At 61.1% G+C, this 23,381-nt stretch overlaps 2 protein-coding genes across 15 annotated transcripts in view; one reads left to right on the top strand and one right to left on the bottom strand.

The window, feature by feature from the left end:
- The window catches only part of LOC102028320 (tetraspanin-11), a gene marked incomplete at its 5' end in the record, with an annotated part of 45,409 nt that extends 22,274 nt beyond the window's left edge, over nt 1-23,135 (top strand). Inside the window, 6 exon segments of one of the 6 annotated variants that reach the window (XR_261360.2) lie at nt 10,511-10,585; nt 11,302-11,406; nt 12,686-12,844; nt 13,134-13,220; nt 20,205-20,490; nt 21,290-23,135. Coding sequence is in view for 4 of the 6 variants with exons in the window: in XM_005387138.2 (XP_005387195.1) it covers nt 10,511-10,585; nt 11,302-11,406; nt 12,686-12,844; nt 13,134-13,220; nt 17,926-18,114 (615 nt within the window). 6 annotated transcript variants of the gene reach the window in all.
- LOC102027884 lies at nt 18-12,672 on the bottom strand. 9 transcript variants are annotated; one of them, XR_001234514.1, is made up of 6 exons: nt 11,471-12,672; nt 10,214-10,389; nt 8,730-8,973; nt 7,599-7,733; nt 4,755-5,053; nt 3,609-3,814 (listed from the first exon to the last, which is right to left on the bottom strand). XR_001234514.1 is itself a non-coding variant. In XM_013515459.1 (4 exons), exons 1-4 carry the CDS (start codon nt 11,702-11,704, stop codon nt 43-45), a joined length of 876 nt encoding a protein of 291 aa, XP_013370913.1. In that variant the 5' UTR covers nt 11,705-12,672; the 3' UTR covers nt 18-42. The 9 variants fall into 9 exon arrangements, 4 of the variants coding, with proteins under 4 accessions (XP_013370913.1, XP_013370917.1, XP_013370916.1 ...); XR_001234512.1 differs by lacking the exon at nt 8,730-8,973; XR_001234513.1 differs by lacking the exon at nt 8,730-8,973 and having other exon boundaries at nt 4,755-5,011.
- Nucleotides 23,136-23,381: the final 246 nt, after the last annotated feature.

Genomic DNA, 23,381 nt, shown 5'->3' with positions numbered 1-23,381 from the left:
CCCACCCCCACCCCCGCCATGTCTAACTTCCTTTTGAAATCTTTAATCAGCTGAAGGCTGAGAGAAGTTCCAAAGGAGAAAGGCAGTGAGTCTAGCGCTGTGTAAAGAGATCCCCAAAGAGAAAAAAGGGAAGACGAAAGACCCGCATCCGAATGGTGCGCATCCAGTGTGGACCGGGAGGAGGGGAAGCCTGGTGTCAAAGTTCCCCAGGAAACACAGAGTGCGGCGGCCCGCACACGGGCACGTTGTGCGGCCTGAGCCCGCGTCCTGGGGCGTCTGCAACGCCTCCAAGTCCGTTCCTCGGGAGACGCTCAGCGGAGACAGGAATAGTACGTTCCTGCGAGCGCTGAAATGCTGGCTTGGCGTCGGAAATCTGCAGAGGAGACGGGGAACGGGCTTTAAGTTACTCGCACTAGCTCTTCTTTCTTAAGCTAAGATGGCGTGACAGAGGCAGATGATTCAGGCCATCCAGGCCTAAGGCCGATGACCAGGGCCGGTGCCACCCACATCAAAGGAGAGGGCTATTTTTAGACTTTTGAACACGGGCTTTGGGAAGTGTTACACCTTCAGCCAAATGAAGATCATGATGGATGGTTTGGACTAAACTGGGCCTTTGGTGGGGGAGATTTTATTTTTAGGCAATGGATAAAAAGTAAGAAGCTCTGGAAACCAGTTTTCTGAAAATGAGGAAACCCAGAACTGCAATGCCTCCATCCAGGGTGTCAAGACACGCTTCACTAGGGAAATGAGGTCTAGAATCTGGGACAGGTTTCTGTCCCGTGCACAAGGTTTTCTCGGTCCTCTCACAAGTCACCCAGCCTCTCTCTGCCATGTTGGTTACCTCATCTCTGCATGGGATGCAGTGTAGGGGTAACGAAGTATTTTAAGGTCTCGGGAAACGAGTTACCACATTATATAGAGATCATAAAAACGTGCTCTAATTAACATGTATATCACCATCACCGTGACCAAGCTCCTTCGAGAAGGGACCTAAACAGTTATTCTTAGCACCATTGCTCCCAGGGGCCCCACACCCTTGTATGGCCTCCCCACCGCCGACGAAGCTGGTCATGGTGCAGAGCTTAGCAGGAACCAGGTCCCAGGCCCCGGGACTTCTGTCGTGTCACGTGTCTGGCTCCTTCACCCCTCAGCCTCAGTGTGGTCATCGCCTGCTTTGCTTGGTGCACTTTGATCTTTGAATCAGCTGCCTCTAGGTCCCAAAAGGACAGAAAACCTACAGCCAAAGTGCTGGGAGCCTGCAGTTCCTTCCCGACAGTCTGAAACAACCGGTCCTCATCCGCATGGTTACTGCAGTGGAGACCGGGGATGTCAGGATGGCCTCTCCCCGGGCTCTTCGGGAAACAGGGTACAAGTATCCCAGAGAGGTGGCTGCACAGAAGTCAGGGGTGGCCTGGGGGGCCAGAGTCTGTTCCCTGCGGGGCCTATTGACGTCATCAGGAAAGCCAGTGGGCTGAAGTCAACTCTGAGCCAGGACAGGCACCCAGCCGCCTGTTGGGACGTGGCCCTCCTGTGGGGCCCCGGGACCTGTTCCCAACACCCCCTCCCGGCCTCCTCAGTGCAGGACCTGCAAAGGCACAGGGAGGACCCTGCGCCCACGTCCTCAGCGTGGCAAAGCTTGGGGTCTACACAGGACTTTTGCAGGGCTTTCTTGCCATGCCTGGCAGGCTGCACCTGCTCTCCCTGTGTGCCTGGACACGGCAAATGGGTGCACACGCTCTCCACAGCACAGGACCCCTGGTTCCTGTCAAGTGAAGCCCAGCCCATGAGGTCACTGTCAGAGGTATATTCAGGGATCACCACTGTGCTTCCTTCTGCATCCCTTCTCCTGGGCGGATTCTAGATCTGACGGCATAACTGGAGGAAGACGTGAAACCATCCCTCTCCCGGAGCTGGACAGCGTGGCCCAGGCTACCAAGCCCTGAAAGCCAGGATGCGCCCCCCTCCAGAAAGACTGTGAACACCCGATCGTCCTTCAGCGAGCGACTGGGGAGCCCCTGTGGGCATGCAGGCCATTTTTGCTCCGCATCCCCGAGAGTCCCATTTCTCGAGCACACGCGTGGGCCTGACTATCAGGAAAACGGTGACCTCTCATTGAAAGGTCCCATCTGGGCATCCGTGGAGGTGGCCAGGGCTGCATAAGCTTCCTGCTGTGCTGGTGCTGCAGGGGGAGTGCTCGGCAGGGCCAGCACACGGCCACAGAACCGCCTTCCCCACCCCCGTCGGAGCAGAGTAGGCTTTCTGCGTCTCACTGGAGCGTGAGTGGACCGCATCCATGCCCAGCAGGCTGCACCGGCTCTCACCAGACAGTGAGAAGACAACCGGCAGGTCTAGGTCCTCCAGGGGGTGGTAGAAGGCAGCGGCCCGTCCCCTCCGAACGCCTGAGCCCAAGGGCAGCAGTGTCCTGTGCGTTCCCTGAACCCCTTTTCCCCACACCCCTCACCCTCACCCTGCAGCCAGCGGACCAGGCCCGAGGCCCTCTGGGTCTTGCGGTCGCGCAGCCCACTCCGACTGAGCCCTGCAGGCCCCCTTGAGGCCTAGCAGACAGCTGTCTGCCTTGCGGGTCTTGTGCTCTCCCTCCACATCCCTGCCCGACACCCATCTGCAGCCTGAACCCGCAGCGCATGGGCTTCACCTTCGATGGCCCCGGCCGTGTTCCCACCTTGTGCCACTGGAGCGCTCCTTCCCCTTTCCCGCCCCCGCTTCCGCTTCCGGGCTGCCCGGCCGTCCTCGGCCTTCCCTGTCCTGCTCTGCTGCCCGCCCTCAGCAGCCCCGGATCAACCCCAGCAGACCAGGGCCTCGCGGCCTTGCTGCAAAGCAGTCCCCGCTGGACTGGCTGAGGCCCAGCGCCCAGCGCACCTGTGGCGGGATGGCGCGACCTGTGAGTCCTGCGCTGGTTCCCGGACGGGCAGAAGTCACCTCCCGCTCCCAGCCGTGAACCTTGTTACAGGGATGGCTTGAGGCTTCTCTTTTCTGCACGAATCCCCAGCTGCCTCCGGCCAGTGGTTAGCTGCCAGAAAACAGTTCTCCCTGAGGTCATTGCCGCTGCAACAGCTGGCTCTGTCTTGTCCTGTGTAGTGCGGTGTGAGCACCCCAGCGCTCCAGCACGGCGCCTCTGCAGCCCCTGCGCACGCGGCCGGCTGGGGGCCTCTGGCCCGGCCCCTCTCTGCCACTTAACCTTGGCTGTGTCCGGAGTCTTTTCTTCGTTGCCAAGCTGTTCCAACAATAGCTAACACCTCCGCCCTGGCCAACCCGCCTGGACCCCAGGCCTCAATCATCCGACTGTGACTTGGCAGGGAGCGCTGTGAACCGTTTCCTTGTCTAATCGTGCAAATCCCGGGGAGACAGAAGAGGAGCGTTTTGGCAAAGATCCCCCTTTTGTGGCAGAAAGTCTAAAATTCCAATTTTGTAAAGTTCTTAAAACTCACCGCAAAAATGGCAACGGCAGATGCTGAGCCACGCTGTGTCTGAGGGGCAGGGCTGTCGCTCGGCGGCGGGGCACTTGTCTAGCACATGCAAGGTGCTGGGTTCAACCCCCAGCACTAGGGGGGCAAAAGAAGGTAATTTGAAATGTTGGCTGTATTTGCAGAGCGGCCCATACCCTGTGTCTCACGCACCAGTGCATCTGTCCCAGAAATCATCTGGGGCCCAGCTTGCCCCTTCTGAAGAGTCGATTTCTAATTAACCACCTTAATGGCACAAAGAAATACTTCTGTGCTTCTGTGCGGAGGCTTTCCTCAGAGAAAGCGCTGGTTGGCTTCAGAGGACGCTCTGCTGCCCCAGCTTCCTTTTGAATCTGTAATTTTAGAAAAGACTCAAATTCACTTCCAGTTCAAATTGTTCCATTAAAGAATTAAGAGAAAAAAACGCTTCCGTACATGGCACTGGGGAGATTAATGCCTGGGGCCCGTTTTGCGCTGAGCACACTCACTCCTCCTGTGCTTTGGTTCTAGCTTGGCATACTTTGAAATAGGACGGCAGAGGCTACAGGTCTTTCTTTGGAATCCTTGTTCCCGGTTGCCATCAAACCAAGATGCATGGGATGGTTCCTGAGGACCAGCGCGGCCCTGGCTGGGCAGGGCAGAGTAGAGCTGGAGGCTGAGACAGGCAGCTGCCCCCCAGGCCACAGGGAAGGAGGCCCGGGACGGTGGAACAAGGCAGGGGCAGCCCGGGAGGGCACACCAGCCCCTCAGGCCCGGAGTCTTGGAAGCAGTGTTCCAGCCAGGGGCGCCGGGGTCAGACACTCTGGCGGGGCTGCGTGGGGGCTGTGCCTGAGCTGAGCGTAGGAGCTGGGCCTGGATACGCAGAGCAGGGCGCAGAGGAGGTTCCCAGGCAAAGAGCAAGAGCACAGGCTCCGAGGCTGGCGGCTTCCGGGGTCCAGCCCATGCACACGCACTGGGGTGCTCACAGGTTTGTGCGCACAGCCACGGCTTGATATGAGAGCAGGCAGCGTGCAGTAAGGGCAAAGGCAAAAGGGGCAGAGACTGGGTTGGAGCCTGGCACCCACAAGCCCAAGAGGAGCGGGCAGCAGACAGCGTGGCAGCATCGATGATGGGGAAGGACAGCTGGCCAGGGAGGGCCAGTGTCAGCAGGGATGCGCCTGAGGTAGGGAGGGCTTCCTGGACTTCGCTGGTCTGTCCATCCATCTTCACCCACTCATTCTCAGGAGAACTTCCTGCACCCTGTCTTTTGGGGGAAGCACCCAAAGCCCCCGTGTCCACATGAACCACGCCTACCTCCAACATGCAGAATCGGCTCCACATGAGCTAGACACCATCCACACGGGGACAGTGGCGCAGAGGGCAGGAGCCCAAGGCTCTGGGTCCAGTTGCCACGGACTTGCTGTGTGATCTCAGCTTCCTGAGGCTCACGTCCTCATCCACAGGAGGAGCCTGCTGCTAACGCCCGCATGGCGCTGTGATGAGCAACAGTAGTTCTCGTCTCGGAGGGCAGCAAGGAGAGATCATGTGACCGGCTTGAGAGGGGCTGGTGCCTGGGAAGAACACCCCCTTTGGTGCTCAGTAAGGCACTCACCCTGCCAAGGAAGGGTGATTATTTTTTTTAGGGGAAGAGTTGTCCCTCCATCATTTCCACTGTAGGAAACCTGCTCGCCGTGCCCCTCCCAGCAGACTTGGAGAACAAAGCCAGCGCATCTCAGGCCACTGAGCCCGGCGTCCCCTGGAGAGAAGGGTGGGCTGTGTGGGTGGAGCACAGACGCCTCCTGGCGTGGCCAGCCGGGGGCCCATAAACGCTCACGTGACGTGCAGCGCCTCCAAGTACACATCACCTGAGGGTTTCTTGTTACTGGCTTTTGTTTAATAATTCAAAAATTGATACCAAATCAAACTTAAGGCTAAAGGCAAAAGGTCTTAAAGAACTTTGTTGATGCTTCCTAGGATTAACTTCTTACACAAACCTCCCACAAACCCTTCCCCCGCTCCCTGAGGAGAGCAAGGGGGCTACAGCTGCTTCAGAAGAGAGATTCCCCCCAGGCCACCACTTCGGGCTTTTGAGGTCCTGGCCCCGTGGTGTTTCCTCCAAGCCCTGCGGGATGGGCGCTGAAGCAGTGCAGACTTCCCTGATCCTCACTTGGGCCAAGGTGAACGACTTGAAGCCACAGAAGAGCCCTCCCAGGTGCGCACATAGTAAAATCCCTCCTGGTATCAGTTTTAGGCATCTCCGAAGTTACCATTGTTTGGATCCTCTTTCTGTGCCTCCCAGAATGCACAGGGACACATACGCCACTGGGCGGCAGCATCAGCCTTAGGATGTGAAGTTCAGCGCATCGATCAGGCCTTACTGAGGCTTCAGGCCAGAAGAGCCCCTGTTGTGGGAGCTGTCCCACGCATTGCAGCTGGACAGCAGCACCCTGGCCTCTCCCTTCCAGTTGTGACAACGAAACAATGTCTCCTTGCATTGCCGGTGACCTCCCAGGGCAAAGTCACAACAGGCTGAGAAACACCGTGTACATCTATCTAAGGTAACAGTTCTGAGTCTCCGTGGGACAGAAGAGATGAAGCTGCTGCCCCGACACGGTTCTCACCGTGCAGGTATACTTTGTAAGAACACACACTCCTCCGTCTAAACCAGGGTGTTCCCAAGTGGACTTCTACATCCTACACCACCCCAGGCAGCATGCAGGAGCCAGAAGAAGCCAAGATATGGCCCCTGCTTCCCTAGAAACCCAGTCACTCTGGGGGAACATGTGGCAGACACATGCAGCAAAGTGGCCAAGGCAGCAGAAGGTGAAGGGCATCCTGCACGGAGCGCTCATCAGAGGGGCGGTGGGGCGGGCAGGCAGGGGCACAGGGGCGGGCTGATCTGGAGGGAGGAGTGAGCAAAAAACAGGTGAGGCCGAAGGTGGGCAGAGGAAGTGTGAGTGTACACCCCGAGAGCTCTGTCTCACGAGCTCAAAGAATGACTCACGGACAGAAAGGAGGTTAACGGGAAAGTGTTCGTTAGAAATACAAGAAGAAAAGTAGTTCCTGTGAGGGTCCAGGAGGGGCCCAGAAAATAGGGTGAGGGAGTGTTTTCTTTGTCCTGGCCTTGTGTAGTTGAGGGGAGAGCAGAAGCCTGTTTAGTTATGGAGGGATCCCCTGTCACAAGTGGCCTCGTGGGTTTAGAATAACCAGTTGGAGCTTCGGCTTTGTTATACAGAGTCTAAAGCAAATCAGATGTTCAGCAGGCTCAGTTTAAAGGAAATCCGTTTACTGTGTACTTGTAAGTTTCTCCAGCTCCAGCTCAGACGTAGGAGGAGTCATCAACTAAGCTGGCGCACTTACCCTTTTTGTCAGTTTTCCTGCGTTTGCTTTTACACTTCTAAGTTGAACTAGCTGTATGGCTAAGTAGCCAAGTAGCTCTTAACTTGGTGTAAGCGCTCTTCCTTTGCGTCTAGCTGACTCTGTCTTATGCCCATCCCTTCAACAGAAGTGCTGCGGGCATTCAGGGATGGCTTAGTGGAGCCAGGGCTGAGCTGGACACCGAAGTGCAGTAGATGCCAGAACTCCAGGCAGGGGGATCTGGGAGAGGAGGTACGACAGGCTGGACACCCTGTCCCGGATGAAGGAACTGGATAAGGACTGCAAACAGTGCACCTCAGATTCGCAGGGGCAGAAGCTGTGCCACAGGAGCCCCAGGATGGTTTTGCTGGTCCCCGGGTAAGGGAGGGTGAAAGGGCAGAGTGGAGCGTTGGTTAGAGCCTATGGCCACATGTGGGTAAAAACAGCATCACCAGGAACGGCAGCAGCTGCCCCGCGGCCAGGGCTGCCAGCACCCTCCAACCTGGGGGACCCCATGAGCACAGCTCTCAGCCCGCCTCCCAGGAGCTGTCACCCCTTGAACTGTGACTCAGCGCCTCCCCCCAGGTGAGTCATACACTGCAGCCCTCCTGCCTCAGGAACTGCTAGAACTGCTAGACTCCCTCCACACCCAGCCCGGCCCATCTTCACAGGCCGGGCTCCGTGCTACTCGGAGGACAGTCCTGCGCAGCAGCGGCACAACCCACCCACCGACAACCCTGCTGGGCCGCACAGCCCGTTGGATGCCCCCGAACCAGTGCCCGGGGGGCTGCGTGAACTCACCTAGCCTGCTGTGACATCAGATGCCGTTTCCCGTCTCCTTCGCCTGTGCAGTCACAAGTGTAGCAGTGCCGGCCCCAGGGGAGCCGCAAGACGCATCTCGAGACTAGCATCCGCGTGTGACTCGGAGCTGATGGCCTGGCGGAAAAGGGAAGACAGGGCAAGGAGCTGCCTCGGCCAGGTCGTCCCGGACAGCCATGGGCATCCCATCATCTCTTCCTCTATCTCACACCTAGGGGGGCACCTGGGCCACAGCCAGGGGGACCGGGGAGGCCTGTGTGGCAGGACCAGGGCGTCTCAGGGCCAGAGCGGGGGAGGTGGTGAGAGCAGCTTTGGGCCCAGCATCTCCCAGAGCCTCGGGAGTGTGACACAGTGAGGGCAGCCCGAGTGGGCTACAGGGTAGCCATCCTCTGTCCAGCGGGGCAGCTCCAGGAGGGCTGTGTACCAGCCTGGCCGATGGTGCCTGCCTCTGGCTCCCGAGGGCTGCTCCCCTCCCAACCCTGGCCCAAGCTCTGGAGGAAGGAGGCAGAACGCTGTGAAGCAAGATCTCCTGCCACGGGAGTAGACAGGGCAGGCAATGCCACCACCACCGTCCAGGAAAGGAAGGCCTGTCCCACAGGTGGGGTCACTGCCCGCCAGCCTGTGTCTGACACACAGGAGCCAGAGAGGCCCAAGTTCAACCTGTGCAGCCCTTGCTCGACCTGTTACCCTTCCACATTTCTAATTTAGAAATGCAGTGGCCACCCGACCAAAGCCAGCAGCCATTGGCTGGCATCACCCCAGCCCTCCTGCGCCTTCAGCCCCACCCCTGAGAGTGGAGTGAGACACGCCATGCACCGTTTTGTGGGGCTCCCGCCCCAGCTTCCTGTGGGTCCACTGAGGACCATCCCCAGACCCAGGCAGGTGGGGGAAGAGTCCAAAAGGCCAAAAAGTTAGAACTTCTCCTCCTACCCCAGACCCCATTCCTGGCACCCAGGGCCTTCATCCTCTATCCAGAGGGCCCAGACCTCCACACAGAGCCCACCGGTGTCCTGCCGCTGGTGTGGGACTGCTGGGCTGGGGCCCCAGCCCTCTCTGCTGTCTTAGCCAAAAGATGCCTGACCCTGGGGAGGGGTGAACAGAGCTTGTACTCACAGGCTAAAGCCTCTCCTGGGGCAGTGTAGGCCCTGAGTAGGGAGGGAAAGGGGGCCAGGGACCTCCCTTTGTCCTGTTCACCGCAGCCCCCTGGGTGATACGGCAGGCCCGCCCCCACGTGTGTTAGCTTCCTGACGCTGTAGCACAGTACCCAAGGGTGGCAGCTTGAAGGAAAGGTCTCTTTGGCTTATGGCTTCAGGGGCTTCAGTCCCTGGTCAGCCGGCCCCATTGTTTTCAACAGGTGCTGAGGAAAAAATTGGGCAGAAGAGTGTGGCAGAGGGAAGCTGCTCAATTCATAGCAGTCAGGAAGGTGGGGAGGGACACAGGCCAGGGACAGAGATGCTTTAGGGCACGCCCCGTCCTGCAGCAAGGCCCACCTCCTAGTTTCCACCACTTCCCAAGATGCCACACAATGATGGGTCCATCAGTGGATGATCCACTGATGACCCAAACTCACGGGATCCAGTCACTCTGAACACTGCTGCCCTGGGAGCAAGCTCTCAATCCATGAGCCTCTGGGGCCATTTCAGACCCAGACGGTAGCACCCTCCTCAGGGACTGAGCCTGACCTGCAGTGCCGCTCCAAAGCTGGAATACAATTGCTGTGGGGGAGGAGGGGTGTTGACTTCATCCGAAAGGTAGCTTTGCTCTTCAGTTCTTTCCCCAAGAAAAGAAACATCCCCTTCGGGTGTTCCTGCAGCCCTGCTGTGCCATGCCCTGGCCGAGCATCCACCAGGAGGCCAGGAAGGGCCTCAGCTCGTGGGTTAGTGCTGCCCCTGCAGAGGCCAACCATCCCCACCCGCCTCCCGGGCACCTGACAGCTGCCTCCTCCCCCTGCCCAATTCCTCGCCTGCTGCAGGGCCTGGAGGCCCCGCTCTCACCCACAGCCTGGGCCATAATCCCTGGGACCATGAGCCCGGTCCCTCATGTGGCCAGTGGGGGGCAGTGCCCTGGGAAGTCTGGGGACAGGTGCTCATGTGTGGCCCTCCTCTTTCCTCTCCCCACTTCCGCCCTGCTCGTCACTGCTCCCTGTCTCCTCCCCATCCCTGAGGGTCTGACCTGCTGGCTCCTCCAAGGGGCCTAGCAGCATCCAGCAGCCTCACTGCCGGTGCAGAGGCCCGTGGGAGGGGACAGGGCCTGGAAGCTGGCAGCTGCCACAGGCTTCAGCTAAGAGCAGCCTGACCCGTGGGGGGGGCGGGGGGGCGGGTATGGTGAGCAGCAGTAGGACAGCCCCGGGGGGCCGGGAAAGATGCAAGGTGGGCACCCAGCTGGAAGACAGCACACGGGTCACGTGCCCGGACCTCGGCCTCTGCTTCCTCCTGAGCCGGAAGCAGCCCCAGTCACCCACTCTGAGCCCAACACTCCACACTTTCTGCAGACTCCAGGCTCCGCACCTGCCCTCCCCCCGCCTCACATCCCCCTAGGTCTTGACCAGTAGCTGCACTTATAACAGCGCTGTGGTCACTTACGCATCTGTCCCCCACCTGCAGTGACTGAGGGCAAAGGTCGTCTTGGTTACGGTGCCAGCGCCTGGCATCCGGCGTCCAGCAAGCTCAGTACACGCCGAGCAGTACATGGGTGACTGGAGCCAGCAGACCCATGAGCAAGGGCGTGGACAGTCCGTGCCGGCTGCTGGCAGAGGCTGCTGGTCCAGAGGAAGCTGGCAGGGGTATGAGGAGGATGGCAGGAGTGAGGGGTCACCGGCAGGTCCCACCCTCTCCTTGGGCAAATCTTCATCACCCTAATCCCTGGTGGTGATTCTCTCCTCTCCTTGCTCCTAGTACTTCTGCCTGTTGTTTGTCATTTTCCTCGTGGAGCTGGTGGCGGGGGTCCTGGCCCACGTGTACTACCAGCGGGTGAGTGGAAGGGGCCGGGGCTCTGGGTGGCAGGGGAGGGGGAGGCCGAAGCAGGGTGGTCCCATCTCGAGGGACTGACAGTGCTCTGCCAGCTTCCCCTCAGGGCGCCAGTAGCTCTGCTACATCCGGCGGCTGAGGTGTCCACGCGGGAGTCGGGGCCCTTCCCATGGAGTTGGGGCCATTCTTGTCCCTCCCAAGGACAGGTAGAGGACAAAGCTGTCGGTCACAGCATCTGAGGGGAGGCGTGGGCCAGGGAGAAACACCAGGCTGGAAAGACAGGCTCAGCTTTCGCCCGCCTGGGCTGGAGGAGGAAGAGGTGACCGGCCTGGTTCCCTCCCACCCCAGGGCTTCTGAATCGGGGACGTGAGGTCATGTGCAAGGTGATGCTGGGCTGGTGGAGATGGTATAACTGCAGGGAGCCGGTGTCCCTTTGGTCCCCAAGGGGCCACCACTGTCCATATTATGAGTATCACTTCATAAGCAAAGTGCAAATCCACAGCTATACAAAGCAGCCTGTGGCCGGCCCACGGCCCATGAAGTGTGAGCTGTCCCCTCCCCAGCCCCTTGTGGCTGTGCCCAGGACACCTTGGCCCTCGTCCCCACTGCCTCCTGGCACACCTGGGACCCCCCGCCGTCACAGAGCGTCACAGACCAAGGGGTCCTGCAGACCTGGAGGGGAGGGGGCAGGGCTCCCACGTTTGCTCCTCCCTCCACAGCTCAGTGACGAACTGAAGCAGCACCTGAACCGCACCCTGGCGGAGAATTACGGGCAGCCGAGGGCCGCAGAGATCACCGCCTCCATGGACCGTCTGCAGCAGGACGTAAGCCACCGCAGGCTCGGTCCCTTCCCCTTCCCATCCGCGTGGCTCCGGGCGAGCTCCTTACCCTCTCTGAGCTTTCACTGCACCCTAACGTGGGCCTCTGACAGCAGTAACTGCGATGGCGTCTTAGATGTCCCGTCACCAGAAAGACTTCCCGGAAGCCTGGTCGCCTCGCTTCATCTCCCTCCGCCTCACTCCCACTGCGGCTGCCCAGCCGCCGCCTCCCACCCCTCCTTCCCCCGCTGGCTGCTGTGGTCTCCCAGGGCAGGAAGCTGGGCTTGCGGGAAGGAGAGCTCATCTCGGCTCCTTCTGTCTGAGGGCTGCTTCCTCCTCCTTCAGGAAGCGGGGTCCAAGGCGCAGAGGGGAGAGCAGGGGCCAGCAGCCTGAGCGTAGACGCGGGACCCCCAGACCTCGGAGGGTTGTTGGGGAGCTGTTGTCCTCATTTTACAAGCGGCCCGAAGAGGAGCACCCTGGGGGCGCCTGCTGCTCCTCGCTCTGCCTGCGAGCTCCTGTTTATGTTCTGCCTGGGCGCCTGGGGCCCTGTGCCCGCCCGGCCCACTCCTGGCCCTTCCTACTCCTGGCCACCCTCAGGTTTCCGTCCCCTCTCCTCCTACACAACAGTAAGGGATGAGCTGCTTGAAGGCAGGACAGCTACCCCCGTTTGAGCCCTGCCCCAGCCTCCCTCGGCACACAGTAGGTCCCCGACTGTGTGCAGACTCAGACCTCAGTGCCTCTGCATGCAAGGGCAAGCGGTGGCCTGGGTCCACTCGGGTGTTTCCCCACCTGCCTGGGGTGCTGCCGACACTCACAGCAGCCCCTGGGCCCCATGCTGACCTGCCTGCGCAGGCGGGGCTCTGGGGCACTCCTGGCGCCCCTACAGTGTGGGGGCTCTGAGGCTTCAGTGCCCAGCTGGACACCTGGGACCTCCGGCAAGCCTGGGTCCTTGTCCCCAGGTCCTGCCTCCTGGATGGCCGGGAGACATTCCCCTTGTGTGTCTGTCCCGCCTGGGGCCCAGGCTCTGCACAACCAGAGGCCCACGGCCCCGCTCTGGCAGGAGCCCAGCATCCATGTACCAGCCCATCTCACAGGCCCTCCCTGTCGCTAGACTGCTGTCCTGACCTCCTCAGAGGACGTGGGTGGCCGTTCAAGGCTGTGCGTGGGTGTCCTGGCTGTGGATAAGGGTGCTCACAGCAGGGAAGGAAAGGGTGAATACCGTGCCCTGCATCCCGGGAAGGGCCCGAGCAGGCCTCTCACCTCCAGCTGCCTCCTCTCCATCCAGTTCAAGTGCTGTGGGAGCAACAGCTCAGCGGACTGGCAGCACAGCACCTACATCCGGTCCCAGGAGGCCCAGGGCCGCCGGGTGCCCGACAGCTGCTGCAAGACGGTGGTGGCACGCTGTGGCCAGCGGGTGCACCCCTCCAACATCTACAAGGTGGAGGTGCGTGCCTGGGCTCCCATGGGGGCTGGGCCAGGTGGGCAGGGTAGGAAACCGACACACAGTGCCCAGGGCCTCAGAGGGTCTCTTCAGAGCAGGGGGATGAGAGGCTCCCTGAGAGGTTCCCAGGGACCATGGCATCCCCGGGGGCCCCCAAGGAGCCTGGCAGCAGTTCAAAGGCGGGGTATAGGCCCCTCCATCCCTGGCCTCCTCAGGCCTCAGCAGGACCCCAGTCTTCCCCCCTCTTAGCCGCTCCTGGCCAAGGCGCCCGTGACCCACCGCTCTCTTCCAGGGCGGCTGCATCACCAAGCTGGAGCAGTTCCTGGCTGACCACCTGCTGCTCATGGGGGCAGTGGGCATCGGGGTGGCCTGCCTGCAGGTGAGTAGGTCGAGGCACAGCACAAGGGCGTGGGGAAGGCCCTGTGACCTCTCTCACAGCAACGGAGGTCGTGCGGCCCCGCCCTCTTCCCGTTCCTTCCCTGTGCAACTCTGGCGGGACCCTGCGGTCAGTCTCTCCCCAGAGAACACGGGGCAGCTTGAACTGTGAGGATCAGGGGCCTAGGGGGAGTGTGAACGTGGGCGCAGGTGTGAGCGTGCACCCCGTACGTGTGCAGGGGTATTGGTGTGCACAGCCCGGGTGGCGGTATCTGCGGAGCCCTGGCTGCATGCTCCTGGGTCTAACTGGGTTACTGAAGGCATGTATGTGTGCTGGGGGGGGGGAGTGCGTGTAGGGTGTGTGGGCACGTGTGTGAGTGTTTGTGCGTGTATTCTTGCGCATGAGCAGTGCCCTGGCTCCTGTTTCTTCCCTCACACCCCTCCCCAGCCGCCATCCTGGAAGTACCACCCTCCTGGGAGCTGGGCGGGACCTATGCGGGGCTAGACACAGCAGGGGGAGCCCCGCAGGCGCCACAGCGCAGCCTCTTGCAGCCTTCCGGCGCCCCTCCCTCCGGTGCTATAAGCAGCTACGGGGAGGGCAGGGACTTTGCAAGACACCCGAGCCCGGTGCTAGCTGTGCTGTGTGGCCCTGCGCAGTTACGTCTCGCCCCTGTCCTTCTACTTCCTCGTCTGCAAGAAGCGGGTCATTTCCCCAACCTCAGAACACCTACGTAAGAACGTGCCCTGCTGTGGGCCCGTGTGAAAGCCACCGTCAGGAGGAACTGCCTCGGGCTGTCTGTGGACTGCGGAGTATTTCAGAGGCTGCTGTTCATACGAGCCTGGGGACAGGAGACCCGGGCCAGCTGGGGAGGCCTGCTGCCCCCTTTCACAGAGCAGAAAGCTGGGAGCCAGAGAGGACTCATCCGGGGTCGCCACCTGGGTGCCCGCGCTGTGGGCCTTTGTTTCCCACACAGAGGCCTGTGGCAAAGAGGCACCAGGGCGGCAGTGCTCCCCGGCGTGGACAGACTCCAGGGCAGAGGTCTCTGCAGACCCTGCGGCTCCACCCACATGAGCCTAAGGCCCGAGGGTCTGGGAAGGGCACGCCCGGCCCCCGGAGGGCGACCCGCCTCGGTCCTGCCCGCGGTGAGCGCTGTGGCCTCGGCCGGCGGTTTCATCGCTGAGCCCCAGCTGCTCACTCGCAAAGGGGCTCACTACACCTCGCTCCCCGCGTGTGCAAAGGCCAAGCAGGGAGCAGGAGTGCGCTCAGGGACGCATCATTCTCACTTTCTCCCTGGGCAGCGCCCTGCGGGACAGCCCCCAGCTGCTCCCCGCTGGAGACACCTGCCCCCCACGGGCGCCCGCGCCTGCACGCCAGAGCCCGGGAGGCTCAGCGCGGCTCCTCCCGCCCCTGCCCCGCCTCCAGCGCCTGGCTCGGCTGAGGGGCAGAAACCCGTTCTCTGGACCAGGCCTGGTCTGTTCCGTCCGTTTCCCTCCGGCCCCTCTGTCTGCAGAAGCAACAGCAAAGGTCGTGCACCCCGGGCAGGGAGCAGGGTTCCGAGCGCCCTGAGCCCAGGGTCAGGGTGGCACAGGCCAGCTGCGTGAGTCTGACATCGGAGCCCAGGTCACGGCAGCGGACCTGCGGGACACATCCACCCCGCACGGCGGGCCCGAGACCGCGCGTCCCCGGGCCGCAGCTGCGGATTTGCGGTGCTCTCCCCGGCAGGCCCGCAGCGGCCAGGCCTGGCTTAGAGCGCCCTCTGCCGGCACCGCCCGCGGACCTCGGAGACCAGGCTGACGTTCCCGCCCCCGGGACCAGGAGGAAGCCTCGCTTGGCAGAAGGAGGGCCTGGATGCCAGCTTTGCCCTTGGGGGACGGCGGGGAGGCCCCACTTCCCCTGTGTCTTCTCACCTGTAGAACAGAGGGGCGGGGTGGTTTTTAGCCGTTTTTAGTGTTTTCAGCGTTTGCTTAATTATCTTAGTGCATGGTCGCGGCACTTACGCCTGCGCTAGTCGGGGAGCCCGCACATGCGCAGAGCGCACACCCCGCCCCCGCCGCCACCGCTCCAGCGCGGTGCATGGTGTTTGTGAAAGCTCCAGTTCCATTTTCCCCTCGGCTCCTCTTTTTAAAAGGAGACGGGAGGGAATTAAGCCTTTCGTAGAGCAACAGCATCTGCTCCTCCGTTGAGAGCTCACAGGGGCGCGCAGGCCCTGGAGCACGTGGGGTGGAGCTGCGGCGCGGCGGCCGGAGCCCGGCTGCTGCGGCGGACCGCGCTGGGGACTTGAGCCGGCCCCCGTCCCGGGGAGCTCGGCGCCCTCCGAATGTGGGAAGACGCCCGCCCCGCGCCCAGGCACCTCCTCTTGCTGCCCCCGGACTCGGTGCCCCCGGCAGTCCTGTGGGACAGGGGCAGAGGGGACTTATCCTCGGGGGCTTCTGGAAGACAGGGCAACAGGGACAGACCGGAGACCGCTGTCACAAGGGCAGAGCCTGGAGTGGCCCTCGCGGAGGCTGCTACACGAGAGGCCCCCAGCCTGAGGTGGTGCCTCAGGGAGCCTGGCTTTTCCTGCCGCAGGGCGCCTGGCCTCCTCCAACCTCCTCTGCAGCCTGCACCGGGGCGTGGACGAAGTGGATCACCCCCCTATTCGTGGACCGCCCCCCAACCCGGCCATCGAGGTCACCCCTAGCCGCCCACGAAAATCCGATCTTTAAAATACCATTGCGGAGGCCCGGGTTCCCCAGATTCTCCCTGCCTGCCTGGCCCGAGGCCAGTGTGTTAAAGTGGAATAAGCCGAAAATAGTGCGGGTTCTTGTGCAGGACGAGGAAGGAACTGTCGCGTGGACACCTCGTAGTAAGAAAGCAGCTACGTTTACTGAAGATCGTGGGACGGTAGCAGCCGGACAGACAGAAGGGCACAGGGAGAAAGGAAGAAGAGGAAACCTTGGTAACTCAGGTGCCCAGTATTTGAAGGGTCAGATGCCGCTGACTCCGGTGTGGATGACCCGGCGCCGTGGGCACTGCGACCTCCTACGCTTAGCCATGGAGGGTCATTAGGACGGCATTGTTTGTCGTTCCCTTCATTCAGCCAAACACAACCCCACGCTGATGAAAGGGCCCCTCGGCTTCTAACTGCAGTGGTGTGGGGTGTTTTGTAAGCTTCCCTGGTGAAGGAGGATGAAAATCCGAAGGTCACACAGCCCCAAGGGAGAGCCAGCCGGACTGCTGACCCCCGGGACTCTTCCCCCAGGTCCCCGTTTTGAGGCGGACTCTGCAGGCACTGTCAGGAACTTCCGGGAGGTCTGTTTAGGGAACTTGAGGGCGAGACTTCTACAACATTCTGGCTGGGAAACTGTTTACTGAAAAGATTACAGTAGCCCAGCTGTCTTTTCCTGCTGTCCTCCGCACACACAAAGGACCCCGGCACCCACTGGAAGTGCAGAGGGGCTCTGCGTCGGCTTTGAGGCTGGCCCTGCTGTGTGCCAGGCGCTGCGTCTGCGCTGGGCACGGCAGCAGGTCGGGGCAGCCCCTGCCAGCCACCGCACAGCCCAAGGCGCAGGGTTAGCACACACAGTAGGGTTTGCAGGAGCAACTGTAGAAGGCCCCAGCCAGCTGCAGGGGTCGGGGAGGGCTTCCGGGAGGAAGTGAAGCGTGTGGGTCCTGAAGGAGTCCGACAGGAAGTGACAGAAGGAGGCAAGCTGGGGGGAGGGGCCGCAAGGGCACAGGCCTGGCCGGTGGGGAGCGGGGGCTCCACTGAAGGACCCCGGGGCCTGGACTCCGCCAGCCCCACTCAGGGTGCAAGAGGGGAAGGGCCTTCCTCGTTAGGATGTCTCCCCAGGCCAGGCTCTGGGCCAGGGAAGATGCTGGAGGTTTCTGTGATGGAGGGAGATGTGAGGCTGGGAGAGGGGTGTAACTCCCCCGCCGGGGGTCATCGAGCCCCCTGCCACCCACGTGTACTAGAACGGAGCTCATCACACTACGTCCCCTGCCGCAGGGTGCAAGCAGGGCTCCAAGCCCAGACTCACAAGACAGTCTTTCACATGGGGTCTGCGGGTCACTCTCAGGGACACAGGAGGGCCGTTTGGGAATAGCGCCCAGGAACTGCCCGGCCCTCTCCTTGGGCCGCCTGAGGTCAGCCAGGAGCAGAGGAGAAACATCGAGGAGCGGAGCGCTCGGCCCCTGTTACTGTGCCAGCCAGCTTCCTGGGAGAGCCAAGCTGCCCGGCCCGCCCGCCTCTGCCTGTCCAGTGGCCACAGTGGACCTGTCCTGTGTTGTCCCTGTGCACCCCTCCTGGCTGCTTGGACCGCCTATGCTGGCTTCCCAGGGTCCTCTGCCGGGGGCCGGGGGAACCCGCTGATGCTCCCCTGAGGTCCAAGGGTCAGTGTCCTTTACCCTTGGCACAGCTTCAGGGCAGGGGTGTGTGTATGTGTGCACACGTGGGTGGAAGTGTCCTTTACCCCCTGCATGGTTCAGCACGAGAAGTATGTGCATGTGTTCGTGTGTATTCGTGTGCACACACACGGATGAGCCCGTATCTTAGCCCTCCGCCTGATGCAGCGTGGAGTGTGCGTGTGTGTTCCATGCCCATGTGTGGGTAAGTGTCCCTTAGCCCTCTGCATGACTCAAGGCGGGGCCTGTGTTCAGCATTTGTGCACACGCATGGGCACACATGGAGGGGAGTGCCCACGCGGCTCCGTCCTTACTGTGCTTTCCTCAGAGGCCCTGGGAAGACAGCCCATCCAAGCGTGTGGAGGCCGCCTGGCTGCGGTGCTCTCTGGAGATGTGGACACAGCCTACAGTGTGTCTCCAAGCCCAGCAGCCTTTCCAGGAGAGTCATCAGGGCGTAAAGTGGGGTCAGGGTGTGCTGCGCGAGCCCTGGGTGGGACGACTGACAACCACCTGCTGAAAGTCGGCGGAGACGAGATCCTCTACACCGCCAGGGGGCTGTGGCCCAAGTCCCCGATGGATTAGCGCTTGTGTTGGTTTGGGGAATATTGCAAGGGGGAACAATATAATACAGGACACATATTTTATGAGATTATTTATAATAGTCACCCAAAGAATCATATGAAAGAGTGCAGGAAATCTGTCCACACACTATAGACCAGGAATCCAGCTGAGGGCCTGGATCCTGTGATAATGTCCTGCGTGAGTCCAGCGGACGACCTGGAGCCCATAACAATGCCTCCCATGAGTCCAACTGGAGGCCCAGAGCCCACGACAACATCTCATGCAGACCTATTTCACAGATCTGAGCTGGGAAGGCCCAAGGATCAGTGGTGGAATCTAGGAAGTCTGTGCCAGCGGGATGAAGGATCTGTGCTAGCGGGCTGAGGGATCTGCACTGGAGCCAGGAAATGATGCGCAAAGTAAGAACCAGAGCTCCCTGAAATGTACCACAGCCATCCTCAGCAACAGTGAGGTCCCGAGCCCCTCCGATGGTGAAGACTGAGTTCCCATCAGGGAAGCCAGTGCAGCAAGCTTCTCCAGGAGACTGGCAGTGCACCATTGTCCCCTCCGGAGCCAGGAAGTGGTGCTCAAGGTGAGGACCAGAGCTCCCCCAAAGTGAACCGAAGCCAGAGTGCCAATGAGGTCCCGAGCTCCTCGGAGGATGAAAACAGCTAAGCTCGTCAGGAAAGCCAGCATGACGAGCTCCTCCAAAACAAACAACAGCTCCTTATAGCTTCTACCAGCTCCCAACAGCCTCTTTAGTTCCCAAAAGCCTTTTCCTTTGCTCCCAACAGCCTAGCCTCTGATGCTGCTGGCCGCAATCCCCAGGTGGGCCTCCCACCCCCAGCAGCACGTTTACTCAGTTTAGCTGGGGGTTATAAGCTGACCACCAGCTGTCAATCCACGACAGCACTCCTCCTAGCACAGAGGCTGAGTTGAAAGCAGCCGTCCCTGCTGTGCTCCACATCGCCTGACGTGGAGAGGGGCTGGGGAGGAAAAGATGGGCCGTGCTCGGGCACCGCCTCGGGCCAGCCCTGGAGGACCAAGCAGCCACCTCCTGGCCGCGCACACCCGCTAGCCTGGCCCCTCTCTGGCTGGAGCCATGGGCACCGGGCTCATGCTGCCAACGTCTGGCCCATGGGAGAAGTCAGGACATTCTCCCCGCTTTCAGGGAAGTCTGCCTTCGCCCCTGTGCCATGAGACATCACAGGGCTGCTGAGCGGAGGTCTAGCATGTCCGTGTCATCACAGAATCTGGTGTCCGCCGGGGAGCTCTTTGGTCACATCCCCACCCCCGTGTCCCGTGCATCCCTGGGTGGGAGGGAGGAGAGGAAGGGGAGGAGGGGGAAGGGCCATGCAGAGTGGGCAGAGAGAACAAATGGGAAGCCGAGAACCGGACAGGAAGTGATTGTTCCCAGCGCATTGCAGGGGCCCCTTGTACGTAGCTGCTGGATTTGAGGGCAGGGCTCTCACAGGTCTCCGAGGGCCCGTGTCTGCATCCCAGGCTGTTCACAGCACACGCTGGCGACCAGATGCCCCAGAGGCTTGCCCTGTGTCCACTTCCACAGTGGCTTCTGAACATCAGCCAGGGCAGCAAACCTGGACCTTAGTTTTGCTCTGGGGTCTGAGGGCAGCAGGATGCAGGCAGATTCATTCTAGAGAAAGGTGCTTCAGACGCCCCTGCTGGCAGAGCGGAAATACCACCGTCCGGGAGTCTGTTAACCCGGGCGATGTCAGAGAAGATCTGGGACTGCAGCTCTGTAGCCTCAGTGGGGAGCTCGTGGAAAATGCAGATCCCCAGCCCCCACCTGGGCCTTCAGGACTGCAGGGTCCTGAGTAGCAAGGCCCCGGGGGATCCGTGCCTTTAGGTGAAAACCATGCCCTGGACAGCAGAGCCCAGGGTGTGACCCCCACCTCGCACCAGCACAGAGCAGGGAAGGGATGCACGCCCCACCCCTCTGAGCAGGAGGCCCCGGCAGCCTGTCCAGCACGTGCAGCCAGCTGCCTGAGGGTTCTGATTTCACTCACTTATCTTCTCCACCTGCAGATCTGTGGGATGATTCTCACCTGCTGCTTGCACCAGAGGCTCCAGCGGCATTTTTATTAAAGGCCAACTCTGTCCCTTTCCGACCGTGCTCACCCGGACCAGGCCCACATCCCAGGCCACGTGTGCACCAGGCCTGCAGACTCAGCCCCAGCCCAACCGGGGTCACGGACTCCTCCTGCGAACCCAAGTGCCTTATCCAGCAGGAACCTCCTCATTCTTCGTACTCGCTGCCCAAGCCCGGGGCAGAGATGACTCTGCCAGGAGACAGCCAGACTCTTCCCCCAGGGTGGGTACCCTGGACGACGGAAGGGTGAGGGCTGGGCTCTTGGCCTCCTCCCGGCACTGGAACCGGAACGCAGGGCTGAAAACAGGGTCCCTGTGGAACCCCTGCACTGGCCAGGGATCGGCCCCCATCTGCTCTCCCCCTACAGTAGCACCATGGTAGGGCAGGGAGGGTGGGTACAAGCGAGCCCTTGGACTTGCCCACGCCCTCTCACTGGAGAGTAGTGGCCTGCCCGCTGGGTTCTCCTGAGAGGCCTCCATGCCAGTGATGGCTGAGCCACCAGGCAGGGGCCCGGGCCAAGTTACCACAGCAGCAGGTGCCACACCAGGGACAGAGCCCTGCACATCGCCCCCGAGACATGGCCTGAGCCCCCGCCTATCCCTTCCCCTAAGGATCACCTGGTCCAAGCCAGATTCTCAGGATTGCCGGGCTATACATGTTCCTAGATGTAAAACTCCTCCCCAAGGGGACCAAACCCCAGCCTGCAAAGTCAGAGAAGGGACCCTGAGAAGGAGGAGCTTTGGGTGGAGGGCTCCCAGCACCCCACTTTTCCTGGACACCCTCTCCCTAACCATGTGACCATGCTGCTCCTAAGATCCCTGCTCTACTTTTCTACTGTCCCAGAGTGGACGCCGTCCCTTTCTTTGGTTCTCTTTTGTCACTGAGGGGAGCAGGGAATGTTCTGGAAGACCCCTCCCAGACGCTAAGGGAGGACAGAAAGAAGACACTGGAGAATAGGGGTAGAGAAGGTGTCAACTCGGAACATAGCCTGGGGCCCCTCTGAGGGACTGTTTTGTGGCAGGTCCTAACACAAGACCCCCACTCCTGGCTTCCATCTTTCCCTCGTCCTGCACTTCTCCCCGTGGTGGGGATGATTTTACCCTCCCACATGGACGGCGACACCGTGCCACGCTGAGGTAAGGCCACGGGAGGTCACACCTCGCCCCGCCTGACCTGGTCGTGCCTGGCGAGCCCAGCTCTGATGCCCAGGCTCAGTCCTAGGGAAGGTGTCCTCGCCCACACTCGCTGCCGTCACCTAAGCTGCGTCTCCACGGCGGGAAGAGCCGTGAGAACGGAGGGGCCCTCCGGGGGCTCCCTGGAGCCTGGGCTGGCTTTTCCCATCTGCCTATAGAAGTCTGGGGGTTGCCGAGGAAAATTCATTCAAAAGTAGACGGGCTTCCCCAGCAGCCCCGTTCCGTACCACAGCCAGGAAATGGTGGAACTTGATCATCTCTGACTTCTGGGGATCCCAGCAGATTGTCCAGAATCACAACTCCACACCTGCGGAGGAGAGATGCCTGGCTGGATCCGGGCTCTGCCCACAGAAGCCCCGAGGGAGGTAGCGGTGGACAGGGAGATGCTAAGCCTTGCATGATTGCCCAAGGGGTCTCCCTGCCTTCTCTGGGACATGGGGGACGGAGCTGACGGAGCGAGCAGGCACCACTCGCACAGCCGGTCCCTGTCACCAAGGTGGGGGAGGAACACCTGATTCCCCAGCCCTGGGCCCACAGGTTGGGTGAGCCGGCGTGACGGGACTGGCTTAGCAGAGTCCTGCCCTGGGCACCGTCTGCCCTGACAGGGTTAGAGCAGATAGTGGCCTGGCTAGAGAAGGTGCCCTGCGTGGTGGTGTGGGTGCCATGCCTTCAGATAGACTTTTTCTGCCTGCCTCTTGCCACACACACACTGTTGTTGGGCCCTGGGATCTGGTCCTGGAGGGTGTCGCTCTGCGTCTCCCTCGAGGTTCTGAGTAGGGAGAGTGAATTGGAACGGTTACCTTCAGCACCTACCGCACTACCCAGCCTTGCAAGCCCTGCCTACGCCTGGGAGAGACCGGGCAGGGACAGCAGTACTCGGTGTGGCCGCTTGGCGGCGCTCACGTCGGCCGAGGATAGTACCGATCAGTGTCCAGACAAGCAGTTCTCTAATTTGCTGGTACCTGGCAATCACTTAGGGGCTTTTCCCGAGAGATGGCGAATAACAGTTCCCAAGGGTGCTGGCGCTGCTGGCCCTGCAACCACTTTGAGGTCCACTGCTTTGGACCACACCACAAGGAGTCATTGCCACGTTCCCTCAGATGTCACAACCTCAGGGGCCAAGTCTCCCAGGCTGTCTGGCTTGGCTTCTGCTCACAGCAGCTTGAGGCTGTTCCCACTGTCGCCGCGCTGTTGGGGGTAGGAGGAAGCTCACCTCAGCCTCCTGTGCGTTCCTACAGCCCCCGCCCTGGCAGGCGGTGATTTTGCCGGTGGACTGGCTGCCTGGGTCCTCCTCCTCTGCCCACCGTCTGTGTGCCTTAATCAACCCTTGTGCGTCCTTTTCATTCCCATGTCTATTTCAGCACAATGCCCAGCCGTATACATAGAGCCCTCCCTCCTGCGCATGCGCCTGCCGTACTCGCCCCTCCCCCCCACACACACACGCACACCTCGCAGGGTGCCACTACAAACGCCAGGCAGCCCAACGGGCAGGAGGCCACCTGGGCCCTGGAACCGACTGGCCCTGGACCGGGTCATCACATGTAGCAGGAGTGGAGAAGTTGCCTTCCGTACTGCATGTAGGGAATCTCTGCTCACTGCAAACCGGCGCGTCCTTGCTGATCTGTGTAAGCCTGGAGTGCTGAGGGCGTGGTAATAAAGGGCTTGTATCTGGGACTACTTTCCGCAGATCTGCGTTTTGCTCCTCTGCAAGGAAATCTTAGGTCGTGGTTTCCCCAAAGGCACTGCGAGCCTGCTGAGGCCTCGAGGGTGTGCGATCACGGCTCCCCTATTAGTAAACCTGAGGCCACATTCATTAGGGTCCTGTTCCCCCCCTCCATCTGCTCTCGACACCTACTTGGCTGAAGAGAGATCTGCTCACGGCTGGCATTGGGCAAAGCCAGGCTCAAACAAGGGTGCTCG

Source organism: Chinchilla lanigera, unplaced genomic scaffold (assembly GCF_000276665.1).
Source record: "Chinchilla lanigera isolate Chin_1 unplaced genomic scaffold, ChiLan1.0 scaffold00028, whole genome shotgun sequence".
NCBI lineage: Eukaryota > Metazoa > Chordata > Mammalia > Rodentia > Chinchillidae > Chinchilla > Chinchilla lanigera.
The sequence above is the reverse complement of the archived record's forward strand: the minus strand, read 5'-3'. Positions and strand labels throughout refer to the sequence as shown.